We start from the raw sequence: 21,977 nt of genomic DNA, 5'->3' as shown, positions 1-21,977 counted from the left end.
GCAGTGACAGTCACGGAGAAGAAACATCAAAAGCAATACAATGGCTGTTGCACATGAGGTGTACGAGCATATAGAGCAGTTTGCCACTGTCATAGGGCTCAGCCAATGGATACATGACCAGTCTTCACATATGGAGAAACAGGAGAAAACCCAATGGGAATGGAAATATCAGGAAGTACATAATGAGATGGAGAACGGCGAGAAAATTAAAATATATTGTACACAGGACATGACCACACTACCATGCCACATCCTGTGTGGAGAAAGTTGGGGCTTAAACGTACACAAAAACCTAAGACAGGAGGGAGGAAACGCTCCCATGTTGATCTATCGACTTCAGCACTGACTAGCCTTATCGTATCTGTATTTCAGTATAGTACCCAACATTACAATGGAAACAGAGCAAATACATCCTAATGTGAGATACTGTAGAACTCCTATATGGATTTCATTACGTTACCATGATGTCTTAACATAACTGCGATCCAGAATGAATGACATGTTCTCAAGGTGAATTGCTTTAGAGTCGAAATGCTATGCGAAACATTCTGGATATTCATGACAATGAGATGTTCGTTGTAATTTTGGAACCAGATCTCGTCTTGCGTCAGTTATTGCATGAGAACAATTGAGTTCAGTAGGTTTGGATCACAGCAATACACTGGAATGACTGGTAGTGAATAACGGTGGATTCATTAAACATATAACAAGCAAGCCTTATCATGAAATGTTTGAGAAAAAAAAAATGGGATTAAAGAATGATAATGTGACACGAAAAAGTGCAAAAATCAAAAGGTGTTCATTGAGATATAAAGTATATTTTGATTTAGATACAGGGACGAGAGCAATCCTTCCTTCAATATCACTTTTCAGTGGAAAGGCAAACCCTCTAAAGTAGACCTGTCGATAACATCATACCAAATAGCTTATTCATTTAGAAACGTCTATTTTTCAATGGCACAAACCTACTTCTGTTGTTTCATATCCCAGGTTATGATCAAATATTTCACATTGGGGTAGGGCACCAGTACCAGAAAATAATTTTAGGACTAAACTAACAGGACCTTAATAAGCGCAATTATCTTGTGAAGTCTCACACTGCCCAGATACAGAATGCATTTAAGTTATTTGATAAGACAATCTCACCAGAAAAACGCTTTACTTAATCCTCAATACAGCTTAAGAGAAGTCTGACATCAGTTCAAGGTGCTATAAAACATAATGTTGGATGTTCCGAGTAATATTACCATAGGACGAGTGAGGAGGTAAAAACAACAGAGGGTCTCTCCCAGGAAAGGACCGTTTTGTGAACACAATGATGACCTTTGACCTTACCTGCTTCGGAGAGGTCGCGGAGGGAGCTGCTGAGGGCGCTCCTCTTCAGGCCCTCGCCCATGGTGTAGGTGTCGTCCAGACTGGCACGGTTCATGTTGCCATTGCCAGCCTCCTTCTTCAGCCCAGAGCTCTGGGACATACTGGGCCTCACCACCCCTTTCTGCTTCTCAAGCTCAGCTTTATATGAACATACATATGGGGAGAGAGTAAGGTAAAGATAGCGTGTGTGTGTGTGTGTGTGTGTGTGTGTGTGTGTGTGTGTTTTTCAGCATTCATCTTCAAACATACAATATTTCTACATTTCCTCATAATTTCATTACTGGCACTTACTTTTATAGATTATTACTATATATTCGGTAACTATTGCATTTACATAATAATCAAATGTAACATTGTAAAAGTGCATCTAAATCCTTTCGCATATTAGACTCATTCGTAAAAACAGTCTTCTGTGTGTTTCTCTTTGATAAATGCCCTTCCGCAAACCCAATCCTCCTCGTGGTAGTCATCCTGTGAACTCCATAAACATTCCTTCTCATAAACAGAGAGTGAGTAATGAGGACCAAGCCCTAGCTGCCTCTACTTGACTGAGGTCACATGGCTAGCAGCGGCCAGGGAGGGAGGGGCGGATAGACGGAGGGGGAAAAGGGAATGAGGGCGGGGCAAACAGAGGGAGGGACAGAGAGCTAAAATGTCTGCTCACACTCTATCCTGTATTTCTCCATTTCCTGGACCTCGGCGATAGACTCTCGCAGGTCGTCAGTGAACTTCTTGCGGTCCTGGGGGTTGGGCGCATTAAAGTTGATGAGGACCTTGATGTCGGCACCTGGTATGGCTGATGTAAGCCTGATTCCATTCCCGTAATCTGGACCAAACACAGAGAGAGAGAGACCTTTAAAACTCAGGGCATCGACCACAAAGGAACTTTAAAATCTGTCTGATGTTTTGAAAGTATAAACGGTGTCTCGTTCCATCATCACAGGATGGTAACATGTATATAGATGTGAAAATTGAACCCAGTGGGATGTACTATATAACCATGCTGGGCTAACAACACATCGCAGAGATGGTGAATGGACAGGGAGAGGTCTGTTCTACTTACACTGGTTCTCAAACATCAGAACCTGCATCCCATACAGAGAGAAAGACTGCCGGAAGCTGTATGTCACAGAGTTCTTCTTCTTCTGGAAAATCTTTGTCACCTGCACTCAAATAAACACCCAAACAAGCACACAGACAAATACACAAGTTATACTGTGAGGGCAAGTAAGATATTGGAGAAACCAAAAAAAGGTTTGAACTAAAAGCTCATAGACTGTACTTCTTTGCTCATTGTTGTTGCTGTGAGGCCACATTTGAAAGACCATATTTGAATGATCATATTTAACACAGGACAGGGCAGGACAAAAGGCAGGAGAGGACACATACCACCAGAAGGTCATTAAACAGGAAGATTTCCCGCTGGTGCAGGCCTAACTTCTGGAGCTTGTTGGGGTCTGGCACTTCAAACAACCGACAGTAGCACACTAGCCTGCGATGGGGCAGGGACAGCACCTAGAAACCAACCCAACGACATTACTCACTAACACACAGCGGTCAGGCCCTGGGCTTAGGTCAAAGAGTAATATGACCCCAAATTGAAGTATAACAGTTGTTAAACGCACATGCACACACTCAGACATACGTGCGCACACGCACACACCCCTCAGATATGCCAACAGGGAAATAAAAACAAACAGTGAGCCTCTATTTTAGGATGATTTAGTGTGTGGAGTGCAAGGGAAATGGTTTATAATGATGTCTGAATAGTGTGCTATAAAACCCCTGTGTGATGCTGTTTCTCCTTGTTACATTATTCATCCTAATGTATTCATTGTCGTTAGGAGAGGTGGTTTCACCACCCTACTTTGTTTGGAAGTCAAGGGGACACAGAGTAGTTAAGACTAGGATCCCCTTGGATCAAAACACATCTGTCATTTATTCCCACACAAATTCTGCTCATAAAACTTTAATACCAGGAAATGAAGATGGTATAAAACTGTCTGATATATCCAATGAAAAGCAGGAGCCAGCTGATATCTAGATGGTTTTCCTCCACTCTATGATTATGTAAACAGTGTAATGGCAGTAGAACAGAAGCCTGTGAGCACATAGGTTACAGAAGGTTACCTAGTTTATTATTCTCCCAAATAGATTCAGAACAATCTTTCAGCATGTCTCACCCCTAAAACATTCACGACTAATAATACCCACTCTAACAAATGCCCTCTGTCTGTGGGAGGCTTCTGTGTGGGCAGGAGTGTGTGCGCATATGTGTGTGTACGCGGGTATGTGTGTGTTTGTGTGTGCGCGCGCGTGTGAAGCCTCTCTGTGTGGTCTGCTTCTTGGCAGTGATGCATGCTCGGCTCAGCACAGTCAGTAAACAGTGCAGCTCACTGGCACCTAGGAATGTATACGTGTTGACTCTGTCTACAGGTGTATCACAGGGGATCCTGTTCATCTCAGTAATAGGTGTGGACTTTTAGGGGCAAGAAGACCCTTAATCCAACTAAAGCCATCTGAAACAACAAGTATCTACAGGATGTGGATTATTTTAGCCATCCTGACACTGTAAGACTGGGTGATGTTAATATAGGCCGAACACTAAACACATATAAATGGCCCTTGCTTTACATAGAAACTGTGGGTGAGTAAAATGACGCATAACAATGACATGATCATTACATGCCAAACTGTGAACATGTACTTACACATCCTATTCCATGGTGGAGAGATCCAATCTGCAATGGGAAGACAGAGAAAATATCAGAGGGAGAACCTCATTACTGTATTAAATGCATACAGGGCACGTGCCTAGAACCTGTTACATACAGTTGAAGTCGGAAGTATACATACACCTTAGCCAAATACATTTTAAACTCAATTCCTGACATTTAATCCTAGTAAAAATTTCCTGTCTTAGGTCAGTTAGGATAACCACTTTATTTTAAGAATGTGAAATGTCAGAATAATAGTAGAGAGAATGATTGATTTCAGCTTTTATTTCTTTCATCACAGTGGGTCAGAAGTTTACATACACTCAATTAGTATTTGGTAGCATTGCATTTAAATTGTTTAACTTGGGTCAAAAGGTTTTGGGTAGCCTTCCACAAGCTTACCACAATAAGTTGGAATTTTGGCCCATTCCTCCTGACAGAGCTGGTGTAACTGAGTCAGGTTTGTAGGCCGCCTTGCTCGCACACGCCTTTTCAGTTCTGCCCACACATTTTCTATAGGATTGAGGTCAGGACTTTGTGATGGCCACTCCAATACCTTGACTTTGTTGTCCTTAAGCCATTTGCCACAACTTTGGAAGTATGCTTGGGGTCATTGTCCATTTGGAAGACCCATTTGTGACCAAGCTTTAACTGATGTCTTGAGATGTTGCTTCAATATATCCACAACATTTTCCTCTCCATGATGCCATCTATTTTGTGAAGTGCACCAGTCTCTCCTGCAGCAAAGCACTCCCACACATGATGCTGCCACCCCCGTGCTTCATAGTTGGGATGGTGTTCTTCGGCTTGCAAGCCTCACACCTTTTCCTCCAAATATAACATCGGTCATTATGGTCAAACAGTTCTATTTTTGTTTCATCAGACCAGAGGACATTTCTCCAAAAAGTACAATATTTGTCCCCACGTGCAGTTGCAAACCGTAGTCCGGCTTTTTTATGGCGGTTTTGGAGCAGTGGCTTCTTCCTTGCTGAGCGGCATTTTAGGATATGTTGATATACTCGTTTTACTGTGGATATAGATACTTTTGTACCTCATCTTTAGGAGACAGAACGCGTCTCCTTCCTGAGCGGTATGACGGCTGCGTGGTCCCATGGTGTTTATACTTGCGTACTATTGTTTGTACAGATAAACGTGGTACCTTCAGGCGTTTGGAAATTGCTCCCAAGGATGAACCAGACTTGTGGAGGTCTACAATTTTTTTTCTGAAGACTTGGCTGATTTCTTTTGATTTTCCCATGATGTCAAGCAAAGAGGCACTGAGTTTGAAGGTAGGCTTTGAAATACATCCACAGGTACACATCCAATTGACTCAAATGATCTCAATTAGCCCATCAGAAGCTTCTAAAGCCATGACATCTATTTAGGGAATTTTCCAAGCTGTTTAAAGGCACAGTCAACTTAGTGTATGTAAACTTCTGACCCACTGGAATTGTGATACACTGAATTATAAGTGAAATAATCTGTCTGTAAACAATTGTTGGAAAAATGACTTGTGTCATGCACAAAGTAGATGTCCTAACCGACTTGCCAAAACTATAGTTTCTTAACAAGACATTTGTGGAGTGGTTAAAAAATGAGTTTTAATGACTCCAGCCTAAGTGTTTGTAAACTTCCGACTTCAACATCTTATACGTCATCTCATTGATGGGGTCATACAGATAATTCAGCCCTCTAAAGCTGTACGGTTGCAGCATGATCCAAGACATGTCTGTCTGTTTACGTCTGTACAAGCCATGAGCCATTTACGTGCTAGCAACCTTAATGGAAACCTCAAAGTAGGGCCTCAGTATTCCAGTAATCCTGTCTGTGAGTCAGTAATGAGTTGAATGAAGTGGTTTAAACAACTGAGGTGAAAACAAGATCTCCAGCTCTACAATACCAGTGTGATATATGCAGTACATTATTGTAGAATGGAAGTCTAATTTGTTGTTTAATGTCCAGGTACTTCACTGTACTGTCGGCCCTCTGAGGGTTTTGATACTGCCGTTTAGTGATGATGAGGGATCATATTTCTTTGGGGTATACGGGGTTAATCACTCCATTCAATTCCCGGGGTCACTGAGAATCTCAGGCTTTTTTCCCCTTCTACCTTTACATGACTGAAATGACGCAATCACCATTGCACTGCACACTGCCCTATCGCACCTGGACAAGAGAAATAACTATGTAAGAATGCTGTTCAGACTACAGCTCAGCCTTCAACACCATAGTGCCCTCCAAGCTCATCACTAAGCTCAGGGCCCTGGGTCTGAACCCCTCCCTGTGCAATTGGGTCCTGGACTTCCTGATAGGCCGACCCCAAGTGGTGAAGGTTGGCCACAACACCTCCACCATACTGATCCTCAGGAGGGGCTGAGTACGCACCCCACAGGGGAGGGGCTGAGTATGCACCCCACAGGGGTACGTCCTCAGCCCCTCCTGTACTCCCTGTTCACCCATGACTGCGTGGCCACAAACGCCTCCAACTCAATCATCAAGTTTGTTGACGACAACAGTAGTAGGCTTGATTACCAAAAATGACAAGACAGCCTACAGGGAGGAGGTGAGAGCCCTGGCTGAGTGGTGCAAGGAAAATAAACTATCTGTCAACGTCAACAAAACGAAGGTGCTGATTGTGGACGACAGGAGACAGCAGAGAGAGCACACCCCCATCCACAGGCCCGAAGTAGAAAGGGTCAAAAGCTTCAAGTTCGGAGTGAACTTCACCGACAACCTGAAATTCTTCACACAGAATGCGCAACAGCGGCTCTTCGAACTTGGCCCCTAAGACCCTCACAAACTTTAGAATCTTAGTCACTGTTCTAGCTGGCTAGCACCCTGTACTCTATCCTGAACCCTAGAGAATGCTGCCCTGTGTAAATAGTAATTAAACACGGGTCACTTTACTAATATTTACATACCGTTTTACCCACTTTATATGTATACACTGTATTCTAGTCATTGAACACTGGTCACTTTAATAATGTTTACATACTGTTTTTCCCACTTCATATGTACAGTGCATTTGGAAAGTATTCAGACCCCTTGACTCTTTCCAAATGTTGTTGTGTTACAGACTTACTAAAAAAAAATCTTTCAAAAGAATGTTTATCAATCTGCACACAATACCCCATAACAACAAAGCGAAAACAGGTTTGTAGAAATGTTTGCAAATGTCTAAAAAATATCAAACAGAAATACCTTATTTACATAATTATTCAGACCCTTTGCTATGAGACTTGAAATTGAGCTCAGGTGCATCCTGTTTCCATTGATCATCCTTGAGATGTTTCTACAACTTGATTGGAGATAAATTCAATTGATTTGGAAAAGGCATACAGCTGTTTATATAAGGTCCCACAGTTGACAGTGCACGTCAGACCAAAAACCAAGCCACGAGGTCGAAGGAATTGTCCGTAGAGCTCTGAGACAGGATTGTGTTGAGGTACAGCCCTGGGGAAGGGTACCAAAACATTTCTGCAGCATTGAAGGTCCCCAAGAACACAGTGGCCTCCATCATTCTTAAAATTGAAGAAATTTGGAACCACTAAGACTCTTCCTAGAGCTGGCCGCCCAGCCAAACTAAGCAATCGGGGGAGAACGGCCTTGGTCAGGGAGGTAACCAAGAACCCGATGGTCACTCTGATAGAGATTCAGACTTCCTCTGTGGAGATGGGAGAACCTTCCAGAAGGAAAACAATCTCTGCAGCACTCAACCAATCAGGCCTTCATTGTAGATTGGCCAGACGGAAGCCACTCCTCAGTAAAAGGCTTGGAGTTTGCCAAGAGACACCTAAATGACTCTCAGATCATGAGAAACAAGATTCTCTGGTCTGATGAAATCAAAATTGAACTCTTTGGCCTGAAAGCCAAACGTCACGTCGGGAGAAAACCTTGCACCATCCCTACAGTGAAGCATGATGGTGGCTGCATCATGGTGTGGGGATATTTTTCAGCGTCAGGGACTGGGAGACTAGTCAGGATAGAGGTAAAGATGAACGGAGCAAAGTACAGAGAGATACTTGATGAAAACCTGCTCCAGAGCACTCAGGACCTCAGACTGGGGCAAAGGTTCACCTTCCAACAGGACAGCAACCCTAAGCACAAAGCCAACACAACGCAGTAGTGGCTTTGGGACAAGTTTCTGAATGTCCTTGAGTGGGCCAGCCAGAGCCCGGACTTGAACCCGATTGAACATGTCTGTAGAGACCTGAAAATATCTGTGCAGTGACACTCCCCATCCAACCTGACAGAACTTGAGAGGATCTGCAGAGAAGAATGGGAGAAACTCCCCAATTACAGGTGTGCCAAGCTTGTGGCATCATACCCACGAAGACTCAAGGCTGTAATCGCTGCCAAAGGTGCTTCAACAAAGTGCTGATTAAAGGGTCTGAATACTTATGTAAATGTAATATCTTTTTTTTTATTGAAGAATTTCTAAAAACTTGTTTTTGCTTTGTCATTTTGGAATATTGTGTGTAGATTGATGAGGGGCATCCTATATGATTCTCACCAAATATATTGTCTTCTCACACTATTCAAACACCACCATCAATAAACAGCTTATGAAGCTCTCATAGTCTATAGATCACATATTGCAAACAAATAACCTGAACTAAAAACTCTACACATTTTGGAATTTCTGTGTCCTTATTAATAATCGCTAATCAATATCCAAAAACAGCAACAACTAAAAAATTATGCGAATCTGCACATCAATATCTTCGCTTTTATGTGGCACCAATGTGAGGGGTTATGGCAGGGGAAACAGTGTTGCAATAATGGCAAGTGAACCTGGGGAGCTTTTGTTCACATTGTCCTATAAAACGGAACCGGACCGTGGAATTCAAGGGAACCGAACTCAGACCACCTTTCGAGATGGTCACAGTTCGGTACGCTTTGGGGGCTCTTTTGAGTTCCTTTGGAGTTCACATAAATTGTCTGAAAGGGACCAAGTGCAAAAAAAACCTTAAAGACTAACCAAGAAAGCCTCATAGCTCTAATCGCTGCCAAATGTGATTCTAACATGTATTGACTCAGGGGTGTGAATACTTATGTCAATAAGATATTTAATTTTCAATAAATGTGCAAAAATGTCTAAAAACACGTTTTCACTTTGTCATTATCGGGTATTGTGAGTAGATGGGTGAGAAAACGCATTTAATCAATTTGGAATTAAGGCAGTAACTCAACAAAATGTGGAATAAGTCAAGGGGTATGAATACTTTGAGGGCACTGTGTATTCTGCTGTATAAACCTTTTCTATTCATATACTGTCCATACGATTTTTACACATCATTATATGGGGCGGCAGGGTAGCCTAGTGGTTAGAGCGTTGGACTAGTAACCAGAAGGTTGCAAGTTCAAATCTCCGAGCTGACAAGGTACGTTCTGTCGTTCTGCCCCTGAACAGGCAAGTAAACCCACTGTTCCTAGGCCGTCATTGAAAATAAGAATTTGTTCTTAACTGACTTGCCTAGTTAAATAAAAGGTAATAAATGATAATAAATATGTATAAAATTATATGTTTATATTCCGCTTTCTGACATTGCCCATGATTGCCAGGCACTGTTGGAACTACAAACAAGCATTTCGCTGCACTGGCGATAACATCGGCAATACAATTTGATTTGTTGTTCTCCCTCTGTTTTTCCTGATATTTAGTAAGTGTAAGTAGGCTATGCCTTTTCACTATACTAAGTGTTATATTAGTGCAGTGGTACTCATTGCGCCAAGCTCTTCATTTGCAGATTGCAGTGATTTTCCTATTTTCCATTCATAATACATAACAATGATACAATTTCAATTCAATGTGTTTAATGGAAGTCTGAATCACGTCATTGAATATACCTATTGCTCCCTGGACAGCAGATAGATGGCAGTATAGCGCAACTGTTGAACAGAAAGACCAAAATAGAACGCAACTGCTCAGCTACAGCGACCGACACATCAGCCTGCTACTCCATTTCATTTTGCAGTCTGGTCGACATGGATCAATTTATTGTAAAAAAAGAAAAGTCAATCTATTGACAAGGAAAAGGAGGGGTAAGAGCTGGAGAACAACGTGACAGCTATGAAAGAACAAACACCAGGAGAACCAGGAAGATGGAGGTGGGGAAATGCAGCTAGCTAACGTGGCTCCGGTGACTAAGAGAAGGATACGGTCGATTCAAGAAGAACACAGAAAGTTCCAAGAGAAATGGACAGACAAGTATTTTTTTGTTCTGCATAATAGGACTGCCTCACTTTGTCTTATTTGACAGAAGGCAGTCAATTGTTTGAAATGAGCAAATTTAAAGCGACATTTCCAGTCACACCAGGCCCACGTTGACGACAAAACATATCCGCCACAAAGCAACCTCCAGAAATAGCAAAATAGCACAACTCAAAAGACGGCTCAAAGGACAACAAATGATGGCAGAGAAAACGACGAGGCAACATATGAGATTGCTTGGATACTTGCGAGAAACAAGGCTCTCCTGAACATGACTCTCTCGGTACAACCACCTGGATTCTTTGTGCATCGTGCGGAAAGGAATAAACATCTCTCCGGGAAGAAGATGGGCGGGGGTGTATGTATGTCATGATTAACGACTCATGGTGTAACAACATGCAGGAACTCAAAGTCCTTTTGTTCACCTGACCTAGAATTCCTCAAACTGAAAGCGCGAACCACCACATTTAACCATGGAAAGGGGAATGGGAATATGGCCGAATCCAAACAGTGTAGTTATTCCCTCCGCAAGGCAATCAAACAAGCAAAATGTCAGTACAGAGACAAAGTAGAGTCGCAATTCAATGGCTCAGACACGAGACGTATGTGGCAGGGTCTATAGACAATCACAGACTAGAAAAGGAAAACCAGCCACGTCACGGACATCGACGTCTTGATTCCATACAAACTAAACACCTTCTTTGCCCGCTTTGAGGATAATGCAGTGCCACAGACGCAGCCCGCTACCAAGGACTGTGGGTTCTCCTTCTCCGTGGCCTACATGAGTAAGACATTTAAACATGTTAACCCTCGCAAGGCTGCAGGCCCAGACGGCATCCCTAGGCGCTTCCTCTGAGCATGCGCAGACTAGCTGGCTGGTGTGTTTACGGACATATTCAATCTCTCCCTATCCCAGTCTGCTGTCCCCACATGCTTCGAGATGGCCACCATTGTTCCTGTACCCAAGAATGCAAATGTAACTGAACTAAATTACTATCGCCCTATAGCACTCACTGTCATCATGAAGTGCTTTGAGAGACTAGTCAAGGATCATATCACCCCAATAGGTCCACAGACAATGCAATCGCCATCACACTGCACACTGCCCTATCCCATCTGGACAAGAGGAATACCTATGTAAGAATGCTGTTCATTGACTACAGCTCAGCCTTCAACACAGTACACTCCAAGCTCATCATTAAGTTTGAGGGCCTGGGTCTCAACCCCGCCCTGTGCAATTGGGTCCTGGACTTCCTGATGGGCCGTCCCCAGGTGGTGAAGGTAGGAAACAACATCTCCACTTCGCTGATCATCAACACTGGGGCCCCACAAGGGTGTGTGCTCAGCCCCCTCCTTTACTCCTTGTTCACCCGTGACTGCGTGGCCATGCACGCCTCCAACTCAATCATCAAGTTTGCAGACGACACAACAGTAGTAGGCTTGATTACCAACAATGACGAGACAGCCTACAGGGAGGAGGTGAGGGCACTCGGAATGTGGTGTCAGGAAAACAACGATCATGGACTTCAGGAAACAGCAGAAAGAGCCACCCCCCTATCCACATCGACAGGACAGCAGTGGAGAAGGTGGATAGTTAAGTTCCTCGGCGTACACATCACGGACAAACTGAAATGGTCCACCCACACAGACAATGTGGTGAAGAAGATGCAACAGTACCTCTTCAACCTCAGGAGGATGAAGAAATTGGGCTTGTCACCTAAAACCCTCTAACTTTTACAAACGCATCACCGGAGGAAAACTACCTGCCCCCCAGGAACACCTACAGCACCCGATGTCACAGGAAGGCCAAAAAGATCATCAATGACAACAACCACCCGAGCCACTGCCTGTTCACCCCACTAACATCCAGAAGGCGAGGTCAGTACAGGTGCATCAAAGCTGGGACCGAGAGACTGAAAAACAGCTTCTATCTCAAGGACATCAGACTGTTAAAACAGCCATCACTAACACAGAGAGGCTGCTGCCTACATACAGACTTGAAATCATTGGCCACTTTAATAAATGGATCACTAGTCAATTTAATAATGTTTACATAACTTACATTACTAATCTCATATCTATATACTGTATTTTATATCATCTATGGCATCTTGCATATTGCATCTTACTCTGTCATTGCTCATCCATATATTTATATGTATACATTCTTATTCCATTCATTTACTTATATATATTAGATAGTTGTTGTGGAATTGTTAGATTACTTGTTAGATATTGCTGTACTGTCAGAACTAGAAGCACAAGCATTTCGCTACACTCGCAATAACATCTGCTAACCATGTGTATGTGACCAATATAAAAGGCCCAACACTCTCTCTCCATGGATAAATGTGTCTTTGGGCTGTATTTGACAAACCGAACGCCATAGTTAATCAAGGGGCTATGGAGTGACACATTTAATTAAGATGAGTCATGCCAGAGTAAACCCAGGGGAGTTTCAGGCCTTGTATCAAGCACTATGCAAAAAGTGCTGCAGCAGAGTTCTAGGTAAGTTGTGTGTTCCTCACCGGTTTCTTCCCCACTATGAGTTTCTCCACCTTCTGAACCTGAGACACGTGGTCCTCGTTTGTCTTCAGCTCCCTCTTCCTGATCCTTTCATAAATTCCTACCAGAGTCTCCCTGGGGATGTCCTCCCCATCATCCACCCCTGTGGAGGAGGAGACAATGGTTACACACAAACACACAAACACACACACACACACACCCACAGACAGAGGCGCACGGACGCAGCATGCATGTACGTGCGCGCACACACTGCCTTTTTCCATTTAGCGTGAGAATACGAATCCCTCTTATCCAATTACTTCTCCTTGTTTTACCATTACTGACACTCATCACGATGGATGATGAGTGTCAGCCCGTCACGCTTTACTTCTCAAATAAAATCTCAAATGCCAAGCAAAAAACGACAAGTAGTCGACTGTGCTTCTATCACGCTGCTCACCCGAAAATAAGAATTGCTCTTGTGATTGTGTGAAGGTGCAATTAATTAGTGTTAACACATTTCTGTCAAGGTCATCGCTACATCGTCACCCTCCCCGTGACAAAATGTATTGTTTTCATCTGTGTGTGATGAAAATGTTGCTTTCGTGATTGAAACGCTAATCCCGTAGCACAAATTAACCTGTTCCATTTGCGGTGGCTTATTCTTTGCCCTACTTCTGTGCTGTTGCGCTGTAGTGGATGTGTGTTTTCTTCTTTCAATCCAGATAGAAAGCTTTGTTACAGGTGTGCCTTGTTAAAGCGGTGAATAAATCACATTGTGAATGTCCTACACTCACTTGATTAAGTTTGAGTTGATTTTATAGTTCTTTATTTTCTCTAAAATATGTAGAGGACAATGTCTCAGCTTTGTTTCCCCCCCCCTCTCTCACCTCGGAGGTTCTTGACAAAGTCCTCCAGCTTCATCTTCCTCTCCGGCTTGACGTTGGGGCTGTACATGTCTGTGTTGAGGAGGATGATGGCGAAGGCCAGGATGAAGATCGTGTCAGGGTTCCGGAACTGTCGCACTACCGTAGGGTTACAGATACAGTAGCGTTGGCTGGAATACAAAACAACAGGAAAGGGAGACGACATCACATGTCAGAGGTGAAAAGAGTCAGAGGCTTTTTGACATTGAGAGCCATCATAGAATGCATTTGAATATAAAACCGGATTTTTGTCCACACAATGTAAACATTTGTCTTATTGACTTGCTGGTGAAAATTTGTAAAGCCAGCATACAATGCATCACATGATGGTCCATAACTGTCAACATTGTGTGTGTAGCGTGTCATCATTATCGCAGCATTGCGTGAGGAACTGTCCTATTTACTCAAGCAAAAGCAACTGAAGCACCAAGTCCCTCTACGCATTAATAAGTCATTTAGCCAACACGGTGTTGTGAGCAAAGTCAGCAGTGACTTGCATTTCCAAGACATTGGTCAACATTTGCATTACATTTGAAAATGTAACGCAAAAGAGTGAAGAACTATTAGTTCACTCGTAAGAGAGAAAACTTTATCCGAAACTAAATGTGCAGTAGTACTCTAGCGATTATAGTATTTTGGTTGATGTTGATTACGCTGTTATCATTTTAAAATGCTATCACTGACCTGTAGTACCCTCTTGGCCAAACCTGCCTACGTGAATAGCCCCTCATCCTCAGTCTACAGGTGTGCTTATACGCCCCCCCCCCATCCTAACGTGGCTGTCTACCTAGCATATGCTTCTCGGACCTGTCTATCGGTTGGCTCACCTGTAGGCTTCGATGAGGCGCTCCACCTTCTGGGCCTCTCCCTGGACCCGAATGTGGTTCTGGAACTTTCTCAGTGCCTCGTCCAGCTCCATTGACGAGAAATCCATCTCATCCACCACACAGCTGGAACCCACAAGCAACCAACCAATGAATTCCCTAACCAACAAATATGTCATTGATTTATATAGTTTTCAAGTTGGAATCCTTAATTGAAACAATAAGAAAGCAGTCACCCCCACCTATGTTATGGTCAAAAACTGAGGGATGGGCCTGGAGAAATGTAACCACTCTCACATTCAAAGCGAGCGCCATGTATGCCAGGATTGACCATCCATGATATACAAATTAAACCATGTTGAGAGGCTATACAAGTGTTTGTTTACATTTACTTTGTTTACAAACAGTGTAAACATACGTGTCAAGCATCAATGGGTATATCATTAATTAAGACCAAAAATGTATGTGGAAACTAAGGATTCCAGCTTTAACAGCAAGTTCAGCAAATTCTGATATGATATCAATATCAAATGTAAAAATGCAACTGATATCGATATGTACTTTCCATATTGGTGCCCATCTCTAGTTCAAATCTACACGTGGAAAGGTGGTTATTACAAAAGTCCATCTCATTCACTAACGCAACTAAAACGCGCAGATCAGGGGGTCATTCTGCACCCAGCAGTTCAAGACTTGTCAAAATCTGATAGGGGAACCACCTTAGAGTCCTTTGAAAATACATGAAGCACATTTGAGAGAGGTCAAGTGTGAGGGGCAGCAGATTGCTGAGAGAAGCAGAGTGTGGACGTTCTACTAGGCTGGCCCGAGGCCACAGATATACAAAGTTCGGCCATCTTACTTTGAGATGTAGAATTTTAATGGGCACAATGTTGGCACCAACTGTTCCAAGACAATTACCTCCCAGTTAGGATATAAACTAAGAGCGGTGAATGCAAAGATGGCTTGCTGAACTTGGAACAGTACATCAAATCAAATCAAATTTATTTATATAGCCCTTCGTACATCAGCTGATATCTCAAAGTGCTGTACATAAACCCATCCATTGTTCTGGCCTGGCCTACAGTATAATGCTACCTGTGCAAGGCACTGTGATCCACCAATCAATGTTTGTTTGATAGACAATAACAAGTGTCACATGACCTGGCCTTTAAGAATTAGTACTCACTCCAGGACGTCTCTGTTGAACTGTTTCTGACGGTTGCCCAGGAACTCTCCAATCATCTGCCTGCTCAGGCCCTTCCTCTGAAGCAGGAAGTGAGCCACACCCACAGGTGTGTCCGGGACGAACCCTCTCTCAGTCAAGTACTGTACGCCTTTCTCTGGCTTCCTGCAGACACACAAGAAAGAAGGGTTCGTGTTTATATTGAAGCAGACAAGACACAATGAGACTGACACCAAAGGTGACCCTGCTGGAAAACGTCTAGCATGACATCAAAATAAGGCCTTTTTGAAGCAGGTATGTCCTTATGTGACCTATCCAGTCATTTTACAGAGCCAAGTGTGGTGTTTGATTCTGTGACTGATAGGAAGTGGCCACAATAGGAACAGGGTGGTTAATATTTAATAAGGGCACAGAAAATGGAGTGACTCTGTCTGGCTGAATTTCTCATCTACAGAATATCAGTCCTATAAAAGTAGACCTATGAGTCTACAAAGAGTTTACACGAATGCACAAATATATACCTTATACAAATTGTATTCATTTTTTCCATTTCATAGGACTTGTCTTTAACCCTGCTAATTTACTTGAATTAGACTGATTGCCTTATATTGTGTGGCCCAAATACAATTCTGATAACTGTAAATAGGTCACCTCGGTTTCTCTATAAGAACCCCCTGCTCATTTACCCTTAATTACACCAATCAGTGGACAACCACGTTAGCACTCAGTCAGAGCTGAGCACCTACTTGTTGAAGAGGTTCAGGCCGATGCGGTAGTGCCTCTTGCGGATCACATCGTTGCTGAAGACGGGCGAGTCCCAGCTGTTACGTGTCTCTTTGTGGTATGTCTGCTTGCAGAGTGTCTGCTCCCTCAGGCTGTCCCTGGACGACTCAGAGCTGCAATTGATGGTGTCGTTGGAGTTCGATGTGCTGTTGATGCTGTCGTTATCCCCGTCCGAGAAGTCAGACTCAGACTTGCTCTGCCGATTGGCAGAGCCGTTGATGGCCAGGTGGCTTTCCAGTGCCCGGTGGCGGTGGCGGAGGGGCGCCTCGTCATCCCTGGAGGGCGCCCGCGGGGGTGGGCCATGAGAGATGTGTTTGGGGCTAGCCTTGGAGGACGCCACGATGTGGCTGCCCCCGTGAGGCTCGTAGACGGGCGGTCGTTTGACGGAGCTACGGTCAGAGCGGTCACTGTGTTCGGCGGAGCTGTCGCTGGGCGGCTCGATGGTCAGCAGGGGGAGGTGGTCCACCCTGAGCCGCTGCTCCTGGCACTCCAGGGAAGGGGTGCTGCGGCAGCTGGTGTCTGTGTCACGCCCCTCATCTTTGGTGTCCAGGGGCCAGTACTCCTGGGAGGAGTTGGCTGAGCGCAGGCGTAGGTCTGACTCAATGCTGGAGGGCTGGTCACCTGACCCCCGCGATAGCCCCATAGAGGGAGACAGCTCCTCCTCGTCGATAAACAGAGTCACATCGCTGTAGGACGCCATCATGTCCTCTCGCATGCGCCCCGCCACCCCGCGGTGAGGCTTCACCTGATAGGCCACCTCCCTCTCTACCTCCGGGCAGCCCATGGCCTCAGGGTCAAGACCCTCGTCGCCCTGCAGGCTGCGGCAGTTCAAGGCATCATCAATGGACTCGGCCAGAGACTTCACCTGCCTGGAGAAGGCGTCCTCCAACTCCGTGATGGCGTCCGTCAGGTCGTTCTGGGAAGCAGGGTGAGACGCCATGTTGGCCTGGTGGTGGACCTCCATGTCCCCGCACTCAGACTGTACCAAGGCCAGGGGGGTGCCGTCGTCTGTCAGGGACACCTGTTTCCCCTCAAAGTAGGAGCTGTGGACTTTCTCAGGGCCCTCGAAGGAGAACTGCATCCTCATGTTGGACAGAACGATGCGTCGGGACATGCGGTTCTCAGACATAGAACTCCTGAGACGCTCAAAGTTTTTGTTCATCTGGTACTGGCGGAAGGCTGTCTGGATGGTGCGGGCCGCATGCCGGGTTATGAAGCGTCCGCCATATTTACGCTCCAGCATCTCCACCTGACGGACAGAGGAGAACGGATTATCACAACTTCTTGATTATAGGAACATGATTATATTTTACAAACGATGACCAATGCTCAAACACTTGTGGGACTGAATTGATCTTTCCAGGGAAAGGTGGCTATAATTTCTTAGTAATACAAATTTCAAGGACGAGCAGAGAAGCTGCAGCAAAGCAATGCCATAGTTTTGTTTTCTTCTCCAAGGGATCTGTAGATGTTAGTGTGTAGTGTGGTCATTGACAGAGGTTCAGTAAGGGAAATGTTATTTTGTCTTTAAAATAAAGTTTTATTGAGACCAATGTCTCTATTGCATGGACTCCCTGCATCTTACAATTACACAACAAATTACACAGAAAATATATTTTTTAAAACACACTCATGAAAAACATTCCTCAGCAAAGAGGTCCTCAATCAACACTGAGTTGTCCGAAAGGCACCAATACACCCATTTGTAGGGTTACTCATAAGATAGTTTCTTTGCACTCCATGTATGGACCAAAAAGCTGTTTTCCCTAAGTCTGTAGCAACAGACAGAGTTCGCCATCTATGTGATCTGGTTTGGTAACTCAAACTTTATGGGTAAGTAAAGATATCAGGTAATGTGGGAGTTTTTGCAAAAGGGCTTCATAAGTCTACAGTGCCTTGCGAAAGTATTCGCCCCCCTTGAACTTTGCGACCTTTTGCCACATTTCAGGCTTCAAACATAAAGATATAAAACTATTTTTTTTGTGAAGAATTAACAACAATTATTGGATATTTCAAACTTTTTTAACAAATCAAAAACTGAAAAATTGGGCGTGCAAAATTATTCAGCCCCCTTAAGTTAATACTTTGTAGCGCCACCTTTTGCTGCGATTACAGCTGTAAGTCGCTTGGGGTATGTCTCTATCAGTTTTGCACATCGAGAGACTGAAATCTTTTCCCATTCCTCCTTGCAAAACAGCTCGAGCTCAGTGAGGTTGGATGGAGAGCATTTGTGAACAGCAGTTTTCAGTTCTTTCCACAGATTCTCGATTGGATTCAGGTCTGGACTTTGACTTGGCTATTCTAACACCTGGATATGTTTATTTTTGAACCATTCCATTGTAGATTTTGCTTTATGTTTTGGATCATTGTCTTGTTGGAAGACAAATCTCCGTCCCAGTCTCAGGTCTTTTGCAGACTCCATCAGGTTTTCTTCCAGAATGGTCCTGTATTTGGCTCCATCCATCTTCCCATCAATTTTAACCATCTTCCCTGTCCCTGCTGAAGAAAAGCAGGCACAAACCATGATGCTGCCACCACCATGTTTGACAGTGGGGATGGTGTGTTCAGCTGTGTTGCTTTTACGCCAAACGTAACGTTTTGCATTGTTGCCAAAAAGTTCAATTTTGGTTTCATCTGACCAGAGCACCTTCTTCCACATGTTTGGTGTGTCTCCCAGGTGGCTTGTGGCAAACTTTAAACAACACTTTTTATGGATATCTTTAAGAAATGGCTTTCTTCTTGCCACTCTTCCATAAAGGCCAGATTTGTGCAATATACGACTGATTGTTGTCCTATGGACAGAGTCTCCCACCTCAGCTGTAGATCTCTGCAGTTCATCCAGAGTGATCATGGGCCTCTTGGCTGCATCTCTGATCAGTCATCTCCTTGTATGAGCTGAAAGTTTAGAGGGACGGCCAGGTCTTGGTAGATTTGCAGTGGTCTGATACTCCTTCCATTTCAATATTATCGCTTGCACAGTGCTCCTTGGGATGTTTAAAGCTTGGGAAATCTTTTTGTATCCAAATCCGGCTTTAAACTTCTTCACAACAGTATCTCGGACCTGCCTGGTGTGTTCCTTGTTCTTCATGATGCTCTCTGCGCTTTTAACGGACCTCTGAGACTATCACAGTGCAGGTGCATTTATACGGAGACTTGATTACACACAGGTGGATTGTATTTATCATCATTAGTCATTTAGGTCAACATTGGATCATTCAGAGATCCTCACTGAACTTCTGGAGAGAGTTTGCTGCACTGAAAGTAAAGGGGCTGAATAATTTTGCACGCCCAATTTTTCAGTTTTTGATTTGTTAAAAAAGTTTGAAATATCCAATAAATGTTGTTCCACTTCATGATTGTGTCCCACTTGTTGTTGATTCTTCACAAACAAATACAGTTTTATATCTTTATGCTTGAAGCCTGAAATGTGGCAAAAGGTCGCAAAGTTCCAGGGGGCCGAATACTTTCGCAAGGCACTGTATATAGGACATATATAGGGTGGGTCTGAAACAGTGGTACGATACCTGTTTGTCCTGGAGGTCAGCGGAGAGCTCATAGCCCTCGGAGAGCGAGCGGGAGCGCTTGATGGCCTCCTCCTCGGCCTGCTTGCGAAGAATGGACTGCGAGTGCTGGAGCTTGGGCCTGCGGGGGGGGCGCTGGGGGCCCGGCTGTACCCCGTGGCCGTAGAGGGGGCCCTCGAAGCGGTCTGGGCTTATCACTGGGCCCCTGTAGCTTGCTCCACCGTCACTCTCACTGGGCCGCGCATCCCCCTCCACACTGCAATGGCACAGAGAAAGAGATACACAGTCAGTCTACTGCAATGACACAGAGAAAGAGATACACAGTCAGTCTACTGCAATGACACAGAGAAAGAGATACACAGTCAGTCTACTGCAATGACACAGAGAAAGCGATACACAGTTAGTCTACGGCAATGAGACAGCAAGAAATACAGTTAGTATTTCAACCCCCTCCACACTGCAATGATACAGAGAGAGAAAAAAGTCCCCCAAAGCTTTCATAGCCTGTGCTCATCCACTGCTCTCTCAATAGTCATCCCATACCGACACTCATTGAGTAGGCACCTCATCCATTACTACACTAGAACCTATTAAGTACAGTAATCACCACTAACATTGACCATTCGGTAGTCTTTTGGCACTGTCATTCTTCCATAGTGTGTATGTTACTTCAAACACTGTGCTGCAGAAAAAGTTCAGGAAATGTCTACGACTCAAGTACCCACGGCATGAATTCCAACTAAGCTGTGGATGTCTAAATGAAAACAGCCAAAGGAAACAGTGAGGGTTGAAGTCCGTGTTCCTGTGTGTTTAGAAACTTTATTAACGAGCCAATAGTTGGTGGTAGAGCAGCATTCAGCAATAACACGACTCACACGGGTAAATACTGCAGTCATTTCTCAGAAGTGCTGATACTATCATTCCTAGACACAGCCTACATCAGCGTCTCAACACTGCGCTGATTGAAAGTGCATGCAAGTGGGTCTTGCCTTGATTACTATTTGAAATATGACTAACAGCCCTATTCATTTTCTAACACGTCACCAACCCAATCTCTATGAATAAATTCAACGCAGTCAGGATATTGATAAGGACGTAATCACACAGCAGTATCAACCAAGTAGAGCATCAACAAAACTAACCAGAGCAACCCAACCCTTCAACCCAGCATATAGTCAAACAGGAGAGGGTACTCACTCACTCTTACGTTCAACAGTAGGAGAAGACTGCTTCTTCACACGCAGAGACATCCTGTTCTCGATGAACTGCCAACTCTTCCTCCATGCCTTGTCCACCATGTTGAAGATTTGAGTACACACTCACAGCAGCTCCTCCAGGAAACTCAGTCTGCACCAGGCAGTTCAAAGTTCAACCAGTGACCAATGACAGTTACATCATGTTTGGCATATAGGAGCCTCACTTCTACTAAAGTGAGTCCAATATATATTCCAAAGTCCAGTTGGAGCGCACGGTGACAAGGTAAATATATCAAATGTTAACAATAATTTGGAACCGACTTAAATCGATTCAATGAGTCAACGTGGAAGGGGGTATGGGAGGCTTCACCATATAACTCCCTGTCTTAACTCTTGTCATGGGAGCTTTCACTTTAACACGGGACGTGTTGTGGTGTGAATAGTGACTTCACCTGTTAGTGTACACCTGACACACCCCTTTTTTCTTAGGTACATACAACCACTGCCCTCCTCATACAGGAGACTGCCAACTACCGAGTTAGAGCCAGGAGGATTTGTTTCTGTATATGCACTGCAAATAAGGAAATTCATCTTCAAGTTGCAATACAAACTACAGCCAGTGTGGCTTTTAGCAATGATGTCATAGTTTAGCAATGCCTTTTCCAATTTCCATTATATGCTAAATGAGAAATAGTGATACTGTACAATTGTTAATAGAAATTGATATTCAAACT

At 44.0% G+C, this 21,977-nt stretch overlaps 1 protein-coding gene across 22 annotated transcripts in view; it reads right to left on the bottom strand.

Annotated features, from left to right (window-relative positions):
• The window catches only part of iqsec1a (IQ motif and Sec7 domain ArfGEF 1a), a 187,335-nt gene that overhangs the window by 7,838 nt on the left and 157,520 nt on the right, over nucleotides 1–21,977 (bottom strand). For 18 of the 22 annotated variants that reach the window (XM_021615546.3, XM_021615553.3, XM_090184224.1 and 15 more), the window contains 11 exons: nucleotides 20,051–20,303; nucleotides 16,490–17,775; nucleotides 15,747–15,908; nucleotides 14,564–14,686; nucleotides 13,701–13,867; nucleotides 12,834–12,973; nucleotides 4,086–4,115; nucleotides 2,764–2,889; nucleotides 2,438–2,537; nucleotides 2,039–2,200; nucleotides 1,336–1,512 (listed from right to left, as the gene is read on the bottom strand). In XM_021615546.3, coding sequence (XP_021471221.3) covers nucleotides 1,336–1,512; nucleotides 2,039–2,200; nucleotides 2,438–2,537; nucleotides 2,764–2,889; nucleotides 4,086–4,115; nucleotides 12,834–12,973; nucleotides 13,701–13,867; nucleotides 14,564–14,686; nucleotides 15,747–15,908; nucleotides 16,490–17,775; nucleotides 20,051–20,303 — 2,726 coding nt within the window. Of the gene's footprint in view, nucleotides 1–1,335; nucleotides 1,513–2,038; nucleotides 2,201–2,437; nucleotides 2,538–2,763; nucleotides 2,890–4,085; nucleotides 4,116–12,833; nucleotides 12,974–13,700; nucleotides 13,868–14,563; nucleotides 14,687–15,746; nucleotides 15,909–16,489; nucleotides 17,776–20,050; nucleotides 20,304–21,244; nucleotides 21,395–21,977 lie in introns of all 22 variants that reach the window. The other 4 variants (XM_090184218.1, XM_090184225.1, XM_090184221.1 and 1 more) reach the window with 2 other exon arrangements.

This window comes from Oncorhynchus mykiss, chromosome 9, assembly GCF_057628025.1.
Source record: "Oncorhynchus mykiss isolate SJ-2025 chromosome 9, ASM5762802v1, whole genome shotgun sequence".
Taxonomy (NCBI): domain Eukaryota; kingdom Metazoa; phylum Chordata; class Actinopteri; order Salmoniformes; family Salmonidae; genus Oncorhynchus; species Oncorhynchus mykiss.
Note: the sequence above shows the minus strand (reverse complement) of the source record. Positions and strands in the feature narration are given on the sequence as shown.